Genomic DNA, 19,189 nt, shown 5'->3' with positions numbered 1-19,189 from the left:
TACATACATATACATACATACATACATACATACATACATATATATATATATATATATATATATATATATATATATATATATATATATATATACTGTATATATATATATGCAAGTAAATCATTGTAGGTGTGCGTGATCTAGGTATATGCAGATAACCTTGTGGTTATCAGCATATATATATATATATATATATATATATATATATATATATATATATATATATATATATATATATATATATATACACCATGAACTAGACATCTACCTTAAGCAGCCTTAGACCCTGGATAAAGCACAAAGTTCCACATAATAAAAAGAAGTCCGATTTTGTCAATTAACACAATTAAGGACTTCCCACACCTGCTCTAAGGTATCATGCCATGAAAATCCCCCGACGAGGCTACAGTCAACTACGTACAAGTAAAACAAAACAAATTACGGTAATCTAATTCATTTTACGAAGAAGCATTGTGTGTGTGTGTTAAGAAAGATCTAGGAACCAAATCTGATACAGTACTGATAAATCCTGCAACTACATCACTAATAACAAAGACTAATTCAACAACTAATATTATGCAACACAAATACAACCTACTAAGGCACAACACACCCACAATCCTCAAACCATAACTGGACTTGACCCGTCAACCCGCCGTATTCATCGTAAATTTGAATAAAAGAAAACTTGAATGTAAATAAAATGTAAGAAATCTAACTCAATGACCAAGAACAACAAATACTGCCATGAAGCAATACCTTTATTTGAGGGACTATATGGATAAGAAAGTCCATTACATGTGAAACCCTCATCTAACGGAGTACATGGAGAGAAGTCCTTTATATGGAGGTTACACTGTACTATAATAAGATCACACTGGCAGCAGTATTAAAATAGGCAAATGTGTGCATCATGGGAGTGACAAGAGTGAGATGGAACACAACAGTAAGTGATGGTACAAACGAACACCATAAGTGAAACTTCAAAATACTGTACAGGTAACGAAAAGCAGCGACCAGCAAGACAATCGTCTCTCTACAGGAATTACTTCTTGAATGCTAAGGTACTGTACATGGAGAGCAAACTGATGCTTTCAAAGTTTGCAGAGTGTAAATAGCCAGGATACTGTGACCAAGTAAATGCCATTCGCTGCATCGCTACTTTACGAGTTCGTCAAAATCTTTATAATGTAGCTACCCTTAAGTCAGGATTGGTTTTCGTTGACTCGTCTCATTATCTCAAAAAAAAATTCTAAACTATTCCTCGATTTTTTATTTATTTTTTAACCCCTTCAAAACTGGGACACTACTTATTCAGCTCAGAGGGGAGCCAGTACACAAGGGGTAAAATTCAAAACAGCATCACACAAGGTACAACAGCACCGTCAGGTGTATGGAATAAAAAAGACTTTGAGAAAATCTTCACATTTAATAAAATTTACACAAAATGTACAATATTGGCCACTGTTTACAGAGTAGCATAGGTACCTGATAGTATATATAATGGAACACCAATACTCTCCTCCTGCTCTAACAAGACAAAATAGTTCTGCCTATAGCACACATCAGTCCATCTTTGTTCTCCTTACATGGCTCATATCAACCTACAGTATTCCCTATTCCTTAACAAAAGCAAAAATTATTTCCCCCTTCACCTCGATATCAACTTTCCTTCAACCCTAAAATAAATATCATTATTTCTTCTCTGGTTTTGATTATTTCCAGTTTACACAAGAATATTAGTAGTACAGCAATGTTGATGTTCCCTATAATCTACACACCAGACAGGACCCCCCCCCCTCTTAGTATGGCAGGGACCTGGGAATTATCTGATACCGATGCAATCTCATAGTGACATTAGAATTTCTGTATTTTATGGTCAGAATCCCTTGCTGGTTCAAAAGTTATGATGGATGCTAAAATATCATCTGACATGCTTAAGGCAGCGTTACAATAGCACTTTCTCCACCAGTTTATTCCACTAATCTTTTTTTTAACTTAATTTTCTGCGCACGCCGTCACACAAGCACAGAGAACTAGCACGCCAGCTTGCACTAAGAAAGGAGTTGGCTGATCAATCTTAAAACTTTATGAATTTTAAACACAACCAACACTTCATTTGAACACAGCTCAACTCCCACATGAGGTTCACTACTGAAGGTCAGCTTGTTTCTGAACCTAATGTCAAATTCACCGGGTAATGGGACCGTTCCTGTTATGAGAGGTTCTGATCCATACCAGTGTTATTTAGTCTGGTAAATGGGTTCTATCTTTTATATGGAGTTTTGATCACTGTCACAGCTACATTAGTCTGATAATTGAGATTCTAACATTAATTAATTTATTTTGAAACTTATGATCTAGGGATTCTGACCACATTTGGCATTTTGATCCACATATGACAACAATAATCAGTCCCACAACAGGCTTCTGACCCCCAGTACAGAGGGTTTTCATCCTTAGTACAGTACCACTAACTACAGCACTCCATCACTGAACACCTTTATCCTCCAATGAAACATTCATCTCCTAAACTGCCTCTCCGCATTATCTGTCTTTTTCCCTATACAGTACAATATATATACTGTGTGTGTGTGTGTATATATATATATATATATATATATATATATATATATATATATATATATATATATATATATATATATATATATATATATATATATATATATATATATATATATATATATATATATATATATATATTAGTTCCATCTAATCCAACAACGTTTTGTGGATAAGCAATTCCTCTTCAGCCACTAACCTCCATAAAAAAAAAAAAAAATTGGGAAACCGAGTCTCTCGGTCCTTGATGCACAGTTTTCATTGGAGATGTACTGTACATTAATAAAGTCCAGCACCCCAGATGGGATGAAGGAATATTTAACAAGGGATGATCCAAAGTCAGTGTAACCTTCAGCTGTGGGCCACAAGGTCCTATGATTAAAGTTATTATTTTAAAATTCAAATGTCACCTGTCAAGTAACAGCCCCCCAACTTATCTGACAATACAGCAGTTAGTGGCACTATTTCTTAGGAAACACACTGTGAGGTAGGTCATGTCAGGTTCATTATATAGAACTGTGCCAGGAAGTGAGGTCAACCTGTTGATACTGTTTCCTAGAAGACAAAGATCATGTGCTGCAGTGTTTGGTCACCATGGGTGTCAGCTGTAGATCACCATTAGAGTTAACTGTTTAAAAAAAAATTCAATCTGCAGCATCTTCACGCTGACCACCTGACTAGAAGCCGAACAATGGTAAACCCCATTTTTTTTTACTGTATTGTTTTCACTATCACAGTCGTGTTATAATATTAACCACATTTAAAGGCGAAACATGAGACCATGCCCTAAGCTGGAATCTGGGATGTTTGAGACTTCAGATGTATGCACAAAAATATTTTGCCCTGGGGTCCAAGTCACTACAGAACTTTAAGACTGCCAACTGCCCAGCTCATACATGTAGTGTCATAACACTGATCCCACACCACTTACACAAATACATCTCCCTGTCTATGAAACAAATAATATATCTCTCAACTGACTTTGTCTAAACTTAACCCTCTTCTCACCAGCACACACCATTACAGTATAGATTAGCCTCACATCCATCATCTTAGTCATGTTTCACTCAATAAACTTCAAATATAATCCTCTTAAATTAATAACCAGTACTGGGGGGCTGGAGTGCCTTCCAAAAATAAGTATCCTCACCTCTCAAACACAAACTAAGATATCATTTAACTAATACTGAAATACATAAAGTTTCTTCAATAATATTCTTGTTTAACTGACATCAAAATAAAGAATAAATTAACACCATCACCAGTTTTTCTGTTTATGGATGATTCTTCCTCATCAACTGACCGCCGCCTCGTCCTATCAAGAACCAAACACACAAGAGAACTATGTCATTCATAATATACAGTACAGTGTTATAGCAGAGGTAACTAGCTGATTGCACTGTTCTCTTCAAGTAACCATCTTCTCTCCACACAACTTCCTCTCATTCTTATCAACACTGTCTCAAAAACTGTGGCAGTACACTTCTACTGTGCTGTACTCCACCAATTATCATTCTATCCCTGTCAATTTCTGCTGCTCATACTTCAACTATGCTGAATTTCAAGTCTTCTTCTTCAATACAATACAGTAATAGGGAAAGTAGAAATTACTGCTATACCGTAAAATAAACGCAGAACATTCTTAACTACCAAACTCACAAAAAATTCAGTGAAAATTTTAAGAAAATTATTAACCTTCTTAACTGAGTAAAGTTGAGTCTTTTAAGGTAAAATAAAAACTTTTACATAACCACAGTGTATGACCACAGGCAGAGCTTCATCACTGTGTTGACAATATTTGCACATGCAAAAAATTAAAAAAATTAAAATAAACAAGATTTGTCAAATTATAATAATTTATAATAAGTGGAAAAAGATCTGTAGCAGAATTAATAATTATTGAATAAAATATAAATCAACTGTAATGAGCCATAAGGTAACATTATCCTCAGGCAGATAACTTCCATGATAAAACAGCAACTGATATGTTAAAAGAAAAACTTAAATTTCTTTTTAATGTAAATGAACTCTGGAAAGGTAATTCTTTCACCTCTTCTTCACCAAGATACTGTATACTGTAGCTGACACTTCACAAGTACTGTACTATAATATGAATTCACCATTCATAACAATTGTTCATGGACATTTTCCTTAGCCTCAGCAGCTACGTAATAAGGTGAATCTTGTGTAAGGCTGCAACATGAGCCTTGAGAGCATCCTTGCGATTGGTACGATGTGGGCAATAAGGACAGTGAAAGGGTTTCTCCCCTGTATGAACCAACAAGTGTCGTTCAAGCTTCTGTTTCCAAGTTATGCCACTAAATGAATGGCCACAGACACTACATGACCTTGAAAAGGATAGGGAGATTTTTTCTCCTCCCAATCCTATTCCAAGGCCACCTGCAATGCCTCCCTCTGGAGCGTGGCCGCCAGGTTCGTGTCGCCGTCTATCCACTGCCTGAGGGGTTGTGTACGCCAAGTCTTGTCGGGCTATGTCAACCTGCAATGTAAACGCATACCACTAAGTCTCCCTCTAGCTCAAAGCTTGCATACAAGTGTCTTCTTTAGTTACTTATCATTGATACAACAGATATTATGCCGAGCCTAGATTGGTGGGAGTGGGCCATGCATGCGTGCAATGTGCAGTTTCAATGAGTCCTTTCTGGCACAACGATGTGGGCAGTGGGGGCAGTAGAATGGCTTCTCTCCCGAGTGAGTCATGAGGTGGCGTGTCAGTTTTTGCTTCCAGGAGGGACTTGGCTGGAACTGTTTACCGCACACTCTGCACCTCCGCTCCGAATCCAGGCAGGCAAGCAGCATTCCCACAGGCAAGGTGCCCCCAGCATCCTGCAACACAAACCACCTCTCAGTGCTCCGCCCTCTCCCTTGCCTTCACGCAGATACCTTTTCCTACACCTTTGTAAAATGTTCAAAAAATTGGATGAAAAAGGTATAAAAAAAGTTCAATTCTCCATGTTCAATACCTTTGTAAATGTACTCTTCAAGCTCGTACTCCAATCTGATCATACGCCAAGCCAATATCTGAGGCAGAGAGAGGGGGCTTATCAGGATGCATAATCCTACCATGCCTCTTGATAGAGTCCTTCCTGCCACTACGGTGTGGGCAATATGGACAACGATAAGGTTTTTCTCCCGTATGGGTCAGGAGATGGCGCTCTAATTTCTGACGCCAGGAGGATGTCATACGGGGGAAGTGCTTGCCACACAGAGGGCAGGTGCCAGATTCTAGGACAGCTCCCACTTGATCCTGCGTCGCTCCTCCGACCGCCTGCAATACAGGGCACACTTAACCTTCCAGCTTCACGACATCCCAGCACATTCACCCATCACTTCTTAACACCACTAAAATTAACTGCACATAAAGTAAAAGAAATTTTCAGTGTAGAATATAAAAATAGTTCTGCTTCAATGAGTTTCTGCTTGAGTAGAAGGCATAAACCCTGAGGACAGCTGGTCTCTGTGCTTCCTTTTGATGTGCACTTCCAAATTCTGTTTCAGGTTTGCTCTGTGTGGGCAATGTGGACACTGGAATGGTTTTTCACCGGTATGAGTGATCATGTGTCGCTTTAACAGGAAGTTGCGGTTGAAGCCGTAGAAAGACTTGCCACATGTTATGCACTCAACTGCAACAGACGGAGAAGTGGGGGTTGGCAGATGGGGGCGGTGTGCCACCACTGCGGACTGCCAGGCCGTCACCCGCCCCTGAAACAACAACACCGCACGTCAACCTCCGTATGCTTAACGGTGAATGCATCTTCCACTGCTAATGTTATACTCCACTGGTCTTGAGGACATCTTAGCAGGTCTACTGCAGTAAGGCTAAGCAAAAGCTTTATAAAGCAGACAACCTGTATAAACAGGCTTCTTCAGTTGGAATGATTTGTATTATCAGAAGCCAAACTCAATGGGGGTGGTGAGGATAGAACAGAGGCATTTGAAAACACTATATTATTATCCAAAGCTTTAAGAAAATGGGCATGAAGACCATGTATGTGCTTTTTCAGGTTTCCCTTCAGAGAGGCTCGGTAGGGACAGAAGGGGCATGGGAACGGCCTTTCCCCAGTATGAGAGAGAAGATGTCGTTGCAGATCTTGGCGACGATTGCGGCTGTAGAACGCCTTGCCACACACGTGGCAGACGAGCCCGCGCCCCTCTAGCCCATCACACCCGCCCGGGGCAACCCTCACACCCTGCAACACACAACAGCCCCACTTAGTGCCTTAATCTGCACTTCAAATTATTATATCCTCAATAACAATAAGAATAACAACACTACAACAAATAATCATTACCCTCGCATGGCTATAAACCTCTCAAGTCAGTCATTTGACTAAACACAATAAGATTTTTGTTGTTGTATTTAAGTTATGCTAATACCATTATACAAGAAGAGTGTACTGTAGTGTGATAACAGGTCCACTTCCATATTACTGGCGCTCGTTGCCTCTATTTCTAAGACTCAGAGCGGTCACTGCCGCCGAAACAGAATTCGGCGACGCGCTACTGAGTGAACTTGAAGGCTGGGGTAGAGAGAAGGCAGGGGTCAGGGATGGGTATAGGAACGGAGCTGCACGGTGCACAGTGGCTATGTGCATGTTGAGGTTGCATTTCTGGTTGGTACGATAAGGGCAATTTGGGCAGGCATGAGGCTTCTCGCCAGTATGGATGAATGTGTGTCGGCGCAGCAGCTGGCGCTGGTTCTTGCCGCTGAACACCTTACCACAGATTTGACAGGTAAGGCCGCCTGTCCTGCCTGGGGACACCCGACCTACCTGCAACACAAGCACCGGCTTCAGAGATTGTTCCTCTTACCCAAAGTTCAACCTAGTGTACTTCTGCAAACCATTATATTCTCAATATACCATGACTTTTTCTCTCACTGATATATGAATACAAATTATCATCTGTATTTAAGGACAGACCCTGAGTGGTGCTGCACAGTAATGACACACATGGTCACTGGTAAGTTTACCTCAAAAATTAGGTGATCTACCATAAGAGAAACGAAGTACAAAGACTGAACCAACTGGTTAAACTGAATTTTCACTAATTAATAACCATTCAGCAAAATGACCAAGCAAAGTAAGTGTATGTCTTTTGTAAATAACAATTAAAGCAGCTGATTAAACAAATTAACTACAATTAAAAATGTGTAAACAATAATTACTAAAGCAATTTGGTACGTTGAAGGGGAAAAAATAAATACTGTCCCGCACACAGTTACTGTGTCATGCTACAACACACAAGGAACAAACTGAAGAATTATTGTACTTTCACCTCAGTTCTTATGTAGTGAACTCCCTTACATGATCCTCCAAGTTCCTGAGAAGTAATTAGCTGTTATCAAGACACATTGTGAAGATCAAACCAAGTCTGAAGTTGATGTACAGTATAATATTCCCTGAAAAGCCCCACCACAACTGCCAGACTTAACAATAATATAGCAAGATCACATCTTAGAGCCAAGGAGTACCAGAGATCTCCAGATAATGGGACTAGTGTATTGTACCAGTCAGCCTCATAACTAACACCAAGCCCACACGGCATTATGAATTTCTCCCATGAATTATGACTTCATCGATACTTTTTATGTAGTCTACTGTACTTTAACCAACTCACTTGTCAATTAATAACCTAAAAAATCAATCCTTTCTTCCACTTCACCCAACAGCATTACATAATGACTACAACTACCTATCAATATGAAATTCTTAAAGCTCTCTCTCTATACATCAAGTATTTAGGATCAGTCAACTTTCATATCATCAAAGTTAGCAATACTGTGAGAGAATGTAATATCCATAGTAATACAATATTGATCAAAATAATTTTGTTGTGAACATGATGGATCAAGAGGTACAGTCACCCACAACAGTCCTGTCACCTCTCCTCCTGTACCTCAAACCGCGAGACTCAGCATCATTAATTAACGAGACTGAATCTTGGGGTAACAGGACTGTTCAGTACCCCACAGAAGGGGATGAATGGTAAGGGAAACATAAGATAGAGTGATGTAGAAAGTGAGAGGGTTGCAAAACACACATATTTCCTCAAATCAGAGAGTACAGCACAGTACTGTAAATTACATTGTGTTGTGTTGGTTGATGAAACAAGCATAACTACAAGTGCAATATACTGTACTGTAATACCACAACCACTTAGTTTCTTCACATCCAAGAAAGTAATAATCAGTACCAAACACCTGATAGCAGAGCCACCAGGTAGACAAATGTGCTGTGAGCAAGACTGTCCACACCTTAAGAGGCCCAAGTTACTCAACCTACCATTAACACTTCATAACCTTATACCAGATATATCTTGTGTGTAAGGTTCTTTTGTATGCACTTACACTATTAATATGTGTACTCCATAAATCCCAATGAGTAATAATAACAGTATAAATATCTGTAGCGGGTATATCTTCTCGGGTGTCCACTTTCCACGTGTCGTATCTCAGTTAATGTTGTCCTTATTTAACCGATCAATTTTTTGGCTACGAAGCAAAGATCAGACTGTTCGCATGGATTTCTTTCGGCATACCTCTCTTTTCATAAAATTTTTTTCCAAGTTTGCCCATTGTCCATCCAATATCTCTTCAAGAACATCATATCTTGTTGAAATACGATGGCTCCTTAGTCCACTTTGCAGTCCAGGCACACAACACAAAGTGATGTAAATGATAATTTGTTTGTAGCAAAGGGCGGTTGAGAATATAGAGGAAGGTATATGTAAGCTTGGACACACTAGTAAGGTCAGAAACAACAAAGAGAAACATCACCACTTTCATAAGACAATGCAGCTCAGGGAACACCCCTACACAAGCACATGCTGTACTAATTACAAGTCCCCTGATGCTTTCTTCTGTAAACTTGTTATAAATGTTTTTGAAGTAGTCAATGAAGTCTTACTTTATGGTGTTATAATGTACAATGATGCTTAACATACAGTACACCCCTGTATAGCTCTAGAGGTATTACTATGCACAGGCAAAACCCATGCCAGTGTAGCACCTTTGACCTTCCCTTGTATCTCCTACACATACCTTCCTCTCTCTCTGCTATCCTCCATGTCTTATATAGCCCAACATAAACCTGTTTTCTCCTTAAGGACTATTCTGTATTCAATTAATTCTTCTTTGGTGATTGTGTGTGTCATTTAGTCTTTCTTCTTTGGTGATTGTGTGTGTAATTTAGTCTATGTTCCATCAACAGAGACAATTAAAATAAAAATTTTCTCCTTCACAAAGAAGCAGAAATTACAAAATTGCTAAGTAATTTTACACAATCCTCATTGTGTAACCCATATAACTTGCTCAACCTTTTTTTAGCAACTCATTCAAGAGGGTGATGTCATTATCTGTGTATACTTGGCTTTATCAAAGTAAATAAAAAAGGTTTTATTTTTCTGTTACACTCAATTTTCCCTATAATGTACCAAACCAAGACTAAAGTTCCATCTCACACTAGTACTGAAAAAGCCAGCCTTCACAACAACAATAACTTGCATATTTCTACCTTTTTTTCACATTCCCTCTTATATCAGTAATTATTTTCTGGGATGTAGTTTGTGGTGAAATGGTAAGACATCTGTCCTTGTTTATAAATGGAGGGTTGATCTGAATTCCCTTTTAGGTCAAGCCAGTGGCCAAGTGGTATTACTAATATTGTCTACTTATAGAAACAAGTGTCCTCACATGCGACTTTGCATATACATTCCAGTATCACTCCCCCCTTCCCATCACATCATCTACTTCACATGTGCAAACTTGACAACAGTTACCCCCGTGAGACAGTATTGAGCCTGGTTTTAATGAGCTGTGCCTCCCTCACTAACACACCTCTTATTCCTAAACTAATCTGCCATTTTGAGTTCAGATGCCTTGTCACACACCCAGCGGAGGAAGTCTTCAGGTCATCTGGCTATGGGCTATGCAATAAAAAAATGCTAACAATCCACAATTTCGGACTTTTCCCCTTCAGCCAGAGGTCTCTCATTCACCAGCTAGCTCGAATAACAGTAAGTGGTGCTAAAAATGCTCCAAGGTTTGAACACACTTAACCCTGAGAGCTGAATCAGTATCTTTAGCTCTGGACGTTATAATCACCAAATCCACTTGACGCTCCATACCAATAGTGAGCATTAGCTCGAACATTCAAAGTTCTGGCAATATGCACAACATTTTCCAGGTCTGTGAACCCCCAATGAAATATCCCATAGTAAAAGTTGGTATAAAGGTAAACTTCCTCCAATTCACCAAGAATACTCACTCACCCCAAAACACTAATATGAATCAACCAAAAAATGTAAAATAAAACATTCCCTTTCATGGATCAAACCGATATAATATTCTTCACTCTCTCACTGAGCTATTTTTATATAAGATAAATCTTAAACTCAAAATATATTTCGCCCACAAAAAGTTATATCATTTCTAAAGCACATATGAATAGGAAACTGCTAAGAAAAAAAGTTCCACCCTTGGGCTCCCTCCTGACTTACAAAATTCAGGTCACCCAGAACTAGTGGTCAGAAACAGTCAACCATTTTAGGTCAACAGTTACACCAAGATCCTCAGCTGCCTTACTGACATGTGAAAGCCTAGAAACAATCTTATGTCCAGGTCGGTGAATAATCTCGCCCAGAACTTTTGATAAAAACTCCAAAGCACCCAATTCCCCCTAACCTGTAACCCCATTTTATATGGGACGAGTCCTCACTTACACTCAAAAGACCTTTCTTAACCAATGAGAAGGCCGGGATTAATGTTTCCAAAATTTAAATTCTTTGAATGTTGTAAAGTAATGGCTGGTATAGTATCAGCCAGTAGTAAAGGCTGTGCAGCATTTTCACATACAACAGTCTTACTTGTCAAAGGAAAACTTGTGTACTCACAAAACTAAGTGAAGCAAATAATGGTTCCATCAAAAGTTCCAAAACACAGTTTTATACCTGTATTCAGTCACTGTAGCTCAGAATGTTAATAATTATGTTCAACCATACAACCCATTAGAAGGAACCCTCATTGTCCCTGTCTGAATTACGACCAACACCATTAACAGAACAAAACAACCTTGTTCTAACTTCCATGTGATTTATTTGTAGTAAAGCTTTCCTTTCCCAAGGTGGTTAATAACCTTTATGTCATTTCTATTTTATTAATGAAAAACTAATATAAGATACAAGGCAACAATGTAAGCACAATATTAATACTGACACAGCTACATAACACTGAATCATAACTGTACATTATGTTTAAACACTGGGAAAATCTATATTGTATTGTATTGTATCTCCCTATGGCAGACAGGCCTGCAGCTACTCATTATATTCCCACTTCATAATACAGTAATGAACCTGCTGTCAGGTGTAACAGCCAACAACAAAAGTTTGTCCCAACCCACTTTCATGAAGTGAGGCATGTTATCTGTGAACAGACTTGGGGAAGAGTTGACATACTTTAAATGACTAGTTACATTAGATTTATGATAAGAAATTGCCTAAGAATACATTTCTTGTATATAACTAAATAGCATCAATGTGGGAAAAACTATGTTATTGAGAAATATACAACACAGCTTTATAATATCATTAAGCATGAAAAATATTCGTTGGCATCAGCAGTATGGATATGTCTTGTTCCCCAGTTATGAACCATCCTACAGCAATGTATATTTTAATACAATTATTTTCTGACATTTTACACATTGATACTATGTACTCAAGTTATATATTATAAATGTATTCTTGGGCAATCTCCGACCATAAATCTTAATTGACTGGCCATTTAAAGCATATGTTAACTCTTCCCCCATCCACTGTGGTAACACCTGCCCCATATGGTGGGTTGGGACAAAGTTCTGCTGTTGGCTGTAAAACAAATACTTTAAGGCACAATGGACTCATTTGGTAACAGTCCCAACCCTTGAAATTCAACAAACCACAAAATGTATTACCTGAGGTGCAGTGCTTGTGAGATATCTCCAACAAACAACAGTACAATACTAAAGCTAGCACACTACCCCAGACCCAAGAATATCTTAAAACACCCAAAAAAGCAGCAGTGTCCAAAAAAGTGCAACAAGTAATTTCTGTAGAACAAAGACAGGGCAAGGAGTTGGTGTGATGCTACAATCCTCCAGGAATTCGATTCAAAATGGCAGACACCTCCCTTGGTGTTGAGTGCTGACTGGACATGCACAGCTCCAGCTTTTAGCCTGCCTCCAAAGGAAAACTATTGTACCATGTCACTCATCTAAGGCAGATGGTATAAGAGAAGAGGAAAGACTGCCCAATATACCAAAATGTATTACCAGTAACAGAATAACTGTGGCCGACATGGGGAGGTTGAGAGAACGGAAAACACACTAGTAAGCAGCCTGTTATGAGACCCACCCAGCTTCAAGGCAAAGGCTATATTGTAAAGTATTTCAAAAGTACTGCACAGTATGACATCAGTCACACAGGTCAATGCAATAGACAGCCATTGCTGTGCCTCACACAAAGTGAAGGGCGACAGAGTCACAGTAACATGTATAGTATAAGTATAACAACTGTACTACACTGCAGTTATCTTTTTAAAAGTTTTCTTTCTGTTGATGTCAATGATAAAGTTGTACAAAATTTTGCAAATGTGATAATTATTAGTAAAAACAGAAAATTTATAACCTGAGCTTTAATTTTAAAATAACTATCATTGTTGTTTAATGTGGTGTCAATAGTTATGGTTCTTTTCTACTAACTGTTAGGATGGACTTGTTAATATTGTACAGTATACATTAAGAAGTCACTACTCACCAAAACCCATCACACTTAGTACTGTAGCAAATTTTCTTTCTAGTCTGAAACTATTACAGTAGGGTTGCCTCCCAAAGATAAAGGCTCCTACACAAATCAACAGATTTTCTTTGCACTAGTGGTATAAAAATGCCCATGTAATATTCTTCATCAACCCAAAAACTGTTAACTCAACCTCGTAAAATCTTACTAAGCCACGCATGTAAAATTTCATGACTCTTAACTACTGTAGTGTACTCCTGTAGCTATAGCCCCTTGTTACACAGCCTAATATACCAAGTTTTATCTTATTCTTGTCAAGGTTGGCCAGTAAACATTTTGTAGTAATTAAAAGCTTCCAATTTTAAGAAGCAAATCTGTGTAACAATACTGTACATACTTAATTCTGCAACTTCAAAGGTAATAGGTAGCTCTATCTTATTGTTTCTTAAGTCAAGCTCCAAATTTCACCCAAAATATGAATCAGTTTGTTGGTCAACTTCAATAAACTCTAAAGCTTACACGTTTCAAGATCCAGTTACTCTAAGGTTAAATAAAGACACTATTGATTTGAAATTTATAATTATATACAATGAATACATTTACATTTGTACAATGTATGAACAAAATCTTTATAGCATTCATGTGCTGTCACTTACTATTAAAAAATATAAATACACTCAAAACCCAAGAGCTAAACATGATTAAGAGTAAAAAAAATCATAAGGATACCTTGTATCACTGCGCATTCCCCAAGCTGCCCAAGTGTACAGCAGTGATGTGTACCTTCAAGTTACTCTTTCGATTGGATTTGTGTGGGCAGTAGGGGCAGAGATATGGTTTTTCACCTCTATGAATGGTCATGTGCTGCTTCAAGTTGCGCTTTCGGTACTCTCCGTGGAAAGCCTTCCCACATAACGCGCACTGAAGGAAGGCGTCCCCATGAACTTCCCTCTCACAGCCCTGCAAAGCACAACATGCCAGCTTAGTCGCTTGGAGACGAGAATCAACAAGTTTCTGTGATGTCATCTCTAGAGGAATGATTTATAAAAATCCACCTCAACAGTTAAGTCCTTAGGGGTCATCAGACTTTCAAGTAGCATAGCTCTCGTCTTCAAAACCCGACGGATGGCTTATCCAACCGATAACAGCAGATTCATCATTCCCTTGAACGGCCACTTCGTTCCACTTGTCTCTACCATGACGGGTAATTATGTGGCCTTTTAAATTTACTTTCTGGGTAGCTCGGTGCGGGCAGTAGGGACAGGCGTAAGGCTTTTCTCCCGTGTGTGTACGCATGTGCCGTGCCAAGTTGAAGTGACGATTCTTGCCTCCAAACGCTCTGCCACACACGGGGCAAAGTTTTGCTGGTGATGGCGACAGTTGAGGTGCCAGAGTGTGGGTAGAGGGATGATGGTGCCCCAGGCCTGAGGTCCCTCTGAAGGTTGAGGACTTCCCCTGCAAAACACAACACCCTCACTAAGACTACCCCCTTCTCTTCAAACCAAAACCCAATAAAATCATTGACAGGTTGTGATTTTTAAACCCCATTCCAATTGATGTCTTACAAATGCACATCACTCAGCAGATATTGCTGAATCCACAACAAAAGAACTTCAAACTTTTACATCAACTACACTGTTGATTAACAATCTTGATGCCAGATATCTATATGCTTCTTAAGTTGATTCTTTTGGTTAGCCCTGTATAAACAGTGGGGACAGGCATACGGCTTTACTCCCATGTGGATACGCATATGCCGTCTGAAGTTGGACCTGTCCCCAAACAATTTGCCACACAGGGGACATTGTTTTGATGATGTTTGAAGCAGTGTTTGTGTTGAGTGATGATGCTGCCCCACGCCTGAGGACACGCCTAAGGTGGAACACTTCCCCTGCAAAACAAATCACTCTCACTGAAACTACCCCTTCTCTCTATACTGTACCAACTAATAAAGAATTATTGAAGACCTATATTCTTAATCTCCCTTATTCCCAGCTACTAAATTTAACAAAAGTGCAGATACTGTAGTAACTAGAGAAACACTCCACCGATAATTATGTTTTGGACATGCCAGTGGGGGAAGGTCGTTCTTCATGCCGAGCATGTATGTGCATCCATAGGTTGTTTTTTTGGTTAGCACGGTAAGGGCAGTACGGACAAGCGTAGGGTTTTTCTCCTGTGTGGATACGCATGTGTCGTCTGAAGTTGGACCGGTCTCCAAATAATTTGCCGCACACTGGACATGGCTTAGCTGATGCCTGCGGCAATGTGTGTGTTGTGGGGTGATGTCGTCCAAAGCTTGAGGATACTCTTAAGGTGGAACACTTCCCCTGCAAAACAAATCACTCACACTGAGACTCTCCCTTCTCTTCAAGACATTTAACATTTGATTCATTTTTTACAATTGTATTATTTAATTGTCCTGCCTCCCAAATGCTGATACAGGAACATCACAAAGCAGTCATTCTGCAAAATCCACAATTATTCATATGAACAAAGTTTAGAGCATCCCCGGAGGAGACGGCCAATCTTCATGCCGAGCTCGTATGTGCATCCGCAAGTTGTTTTTTTGGTTAGCCCGGTGCGAGCAGTAGGGACACTGGTAGGGCTTTTCCCCAGTGTGGAGTAGCATATGACGGTCCAACTTCCACCGCCGACTGCGCCCATGGAACGCTTTCCCACACACAGGGCAGAGTATAACGTCACCAGGGCTCCCAACATCCCCCTGCAAAATGGCACAATCTCAGTTCCCATGCTTGCACTTCCAATAAGCTCGACATAAATTCGCAACATTTATATTTCCAGCAGTTTACTAACTCTCACTGCCCATTCCAGCCAGCCTTATGTTTTTTTTTTGTCTCAAAAGCTTGAATCTTCAATGTACTTTCCACATTCACTTGGACAAATACCTTGACAACAATTATTTGCTTGTCAAATCAAGATGAGGCAGTTGAAGATTACAGCCATAGTGGGAATCTACCAGCCTGACACCATGTACACGAAGTATGTGCATATCCAGGTTCCCTTTTCTGTTGCTACAGTGAGAGCAGTAGGGGCACAAGAATGGTTTGGCCCCTGTATGGATCATCTGGTGCTGCTGAAGATTTTGTCGACGGTTGCGCCCAGTGAACATTTTGCCACAGACAGCACAGGTGAGCGGAGGGGTTCGCCATTCCTGCAATACAACAACATGCATCTTTCACTAGGACACCCTCCATTCCAGAATTGCGCATCTAAGACGACTGTTAACCATACACAATTCCTATGACAATACATACATATTCAAGTTAGACTTGTGCTTGCTGACTATGGGCTTCAACATGACTTTGGATGTTGTCTGCAGGCTGCACAGCTGCCCCAGCCATCTGGGAAACAGCCGGGTGCTGGGCATGACGGCGGAGAAGGTGGGTCTTCAGGTGCCATTTGTGGGCAGCACGATGTGGACACAGAGGACAGGGGTATCGACGCTCACCCGTATGTGTTATCAGGTGATGCTCAAGGTTCTGCCGACGATTACGACCCTGGAACCGCTTACCACACACTGGGCATTCTAGTCCCACAATAGGTGTTGCCCCAGCAACATCAAAGGACCTATGCAGGCCACCCTGGCCATGGGGGTTGACCCTCACCCCTGTCGCCAACTCTCCTGATGCCTGCAAGAAGGCGAAGACATTCACTCAGCTGTGTCCAACTGGACTATGGTATATTTATCTTACCTTCCATTGTGTCACAATCTGCAGTCTCAAAGACAAGTATTAACATAGCTTATGTAGCTCCACACCTTCACCAGAATTTATTTAAGAAGTTTTGTGTATTCACACAACCCAGGATACAATCCCCAAAATTCAATTTCTCTATATTCCAGAATGATACATCATTATCAACTATTTATATTATGTGGTGCATGAGGTCTGCTTGTATTAAGATGTAACATTGTGATATGTCTGTACAGCTGAGACTCAGAGGCTGCACGGTAGGGGCAGTGTGGGCAGGTAACTGGCCGGTCCCGGCTGTGTGTGGCCATGTGATGCACCATGTTCTGCTTGCGGTTTCGACCAAAGCACTTTTTCCCACAAGCTGGACACTGAACAAAGAGACCTTCACTGACGGCGCCACCCACCGCCTGCAAAAACACCAAATCTTGGCCTCAGCAAATTTGTATCTCAAGCTTTTCTTTACCTTGTACAGTACTACTTCATCATTTCTAAGAGTATATTGATGTAGCAAATACTCAAGCATGTCTTGCTTATACAGTACAAGTGCTTATAACCCAACCTTGTCTCAGGTCCAACTTCATTCCACAATTAAGAATATTAAATCATGTCAATCGTGCATGTATTATAAGCAGTTACGATTTGAAATTTTTCTGCTATGCATTATTACTTAGGATATTTAAACATCAATCTTCTATCCTCTCTCTGACCCATTTTCCATGTGCTTTGGTAATGAAGGTGTACATGTCAATGACTAGACAAAATATCTGGGTGAAGAGCCCTGATATGGGTCTTCAGATTCCCTTTCCTGTTGGCCCGGTGTGGACAATGAGGGCACTGGAAGGGCTTCTCCCCTGTGTGAGTAAGGAAGTGGCGGTTCAGGTCACGAAGGCTGGTGAAGGTACGGGTACACTGGGGGCAAGGATGCCGTCTGGAGACAGCCAACAGGCGGCGGGGGCTCACACCCACTAAGTGCACAGCAGCCGCACCCTGCAATGACAACGCACCCACCCTGAGTCACCGGCCCACCTTACAACTCCCACATTCAAACTTCACCCACATCAATGCTCTTCGGAGAAGAGAAACCAAGTTTCCAAGTTTTCACAGTCAAGATTAAAAATGAACTTTTAAATATGTTGACAATATAAATAAAGATCAATGACCATTACAGATATCATACAAGAAAAAAAAAGTCTAAAATAAAGTGATTCCCTCATGCCTAAGTACACAAACTATCAAAGTTTACAAGAAATCCTTTCCTTGTCTAAAGTCTTTTTCCTGCATCATGTCTTTTCCACGATTGAAGTCTTTTCCGTGTACTGTAATAACATGCACTTTAAGGTTTCCCTTCAAAGCTGCCCTGTGACTGCAGTATGGACAGGGATATGGTTTCTCCCCAGTATGGGTTAGTATGTGTCTTCTTAGGTCCTTGGGGGACTGAAAGCTCTTGCCACATTGGGGACAATAGTGTCTCTTGCTGTTGGAACCCAAGATGACTCTCAGTCTACTGTCACTCAAACTTTCCAATTCACGGACACCCATGCCCTGAAAAATACGGCAAGGTCTTACTCTCAAGTAACAACTGGACATTCCTCTACAAAAATAGTACCAACACCCAGGGCACTAAAGTATGCAGTAATATTATTCCTGCACTTAGTTGGGAAATTTACCTCTGGCACCGGTGATGAATTGAGCCGTATTGTTGTGTCTGTATAAAGGGAACTTGACAGCTTCACAAAATATCTGTATTATGTACACACAGCATATGAGACTTCAAGTTGCTCTTCTGATTAGCTCTGTGACCACAGTATGGGCAGAGAAAAGGCTTCTCCCCCGTGTGAGTCAGAACGTGTCGCCGGAGGTCCTTCGGGGACTGAAAGCCCTTTCCGCAGTAGGGGCACAAGTGTCGCTTGCAGTGGGAACTCACAACCGCTCTCAGTCTACAAAGACTCAAACTTCTCATAGCACCGACATCACCTATCCCCATGCCCTGCAAAATATGGCAACGTCTTACTCCAGGCAATCATTAAAGAGCAAATATTAACTGACTGCCTTGTTTCAAAACATTACCATACAAGTTACTGTATATATTTTTATCA

General features: G+C 40.1%; 1 protein-coding gene across 29 annotated transcripts in view; it reads right to left on the bottom strand.

The window, feature by feature from the left end:
* LOC121868254 (longitudinals lacking protein, isoforms A/B/D/L-like) overlaps positions 1-19,189 on the bottom strand; it is a 47,686-nt gene that overhangs the window by 14,593 nt on the left and 13,904 nt on the right. Inside the window, exons 5-6 of one of the 29 annotated variants that reach the window (XM_042368641.1) lie at positions 16,287-16,552; positions 15,972-16,102 (exon numbers count right to left, since the gene is read on the bottom strand). The exons of 11 other annotated variants lie outside the window; for them this stretch is intronic. In XM_042368641.1, coding sequence (XP_042224575.1) covers positions 16,298-16,552 — 255 coding nt within the window. In that variant the 3' untranslated portion in view covers positions 15,972-16,102; positions 16,287-16,297. 17 more of the 29 variants (XM_042368629.1, XR_006089352.1, XM_042368633.1 and 14 more) reach the window with 17 other exon arrangements.

Source organism: Homarus americanus, unplaced genomic scaffold, assembly GCF_018991925.1.
Source record: "Homarus americanus isolate GMGI-L3 unplaced genomic scaffold, GMGI_Hamer_2.0 scaffold19318, whole genome shotgun sequence".
Lineage (NCBI taxonomy): Eukaryota > Metazoa > Arthropoda > Malacostraca > Decapoda > Nephropidae > Homarus > Homarus americanus.
The sequence above is the reverse complement of the archived record's forward strand: the minus strand, read 5'-3'. Positions and strand labels throughout refer to the sequence as shown.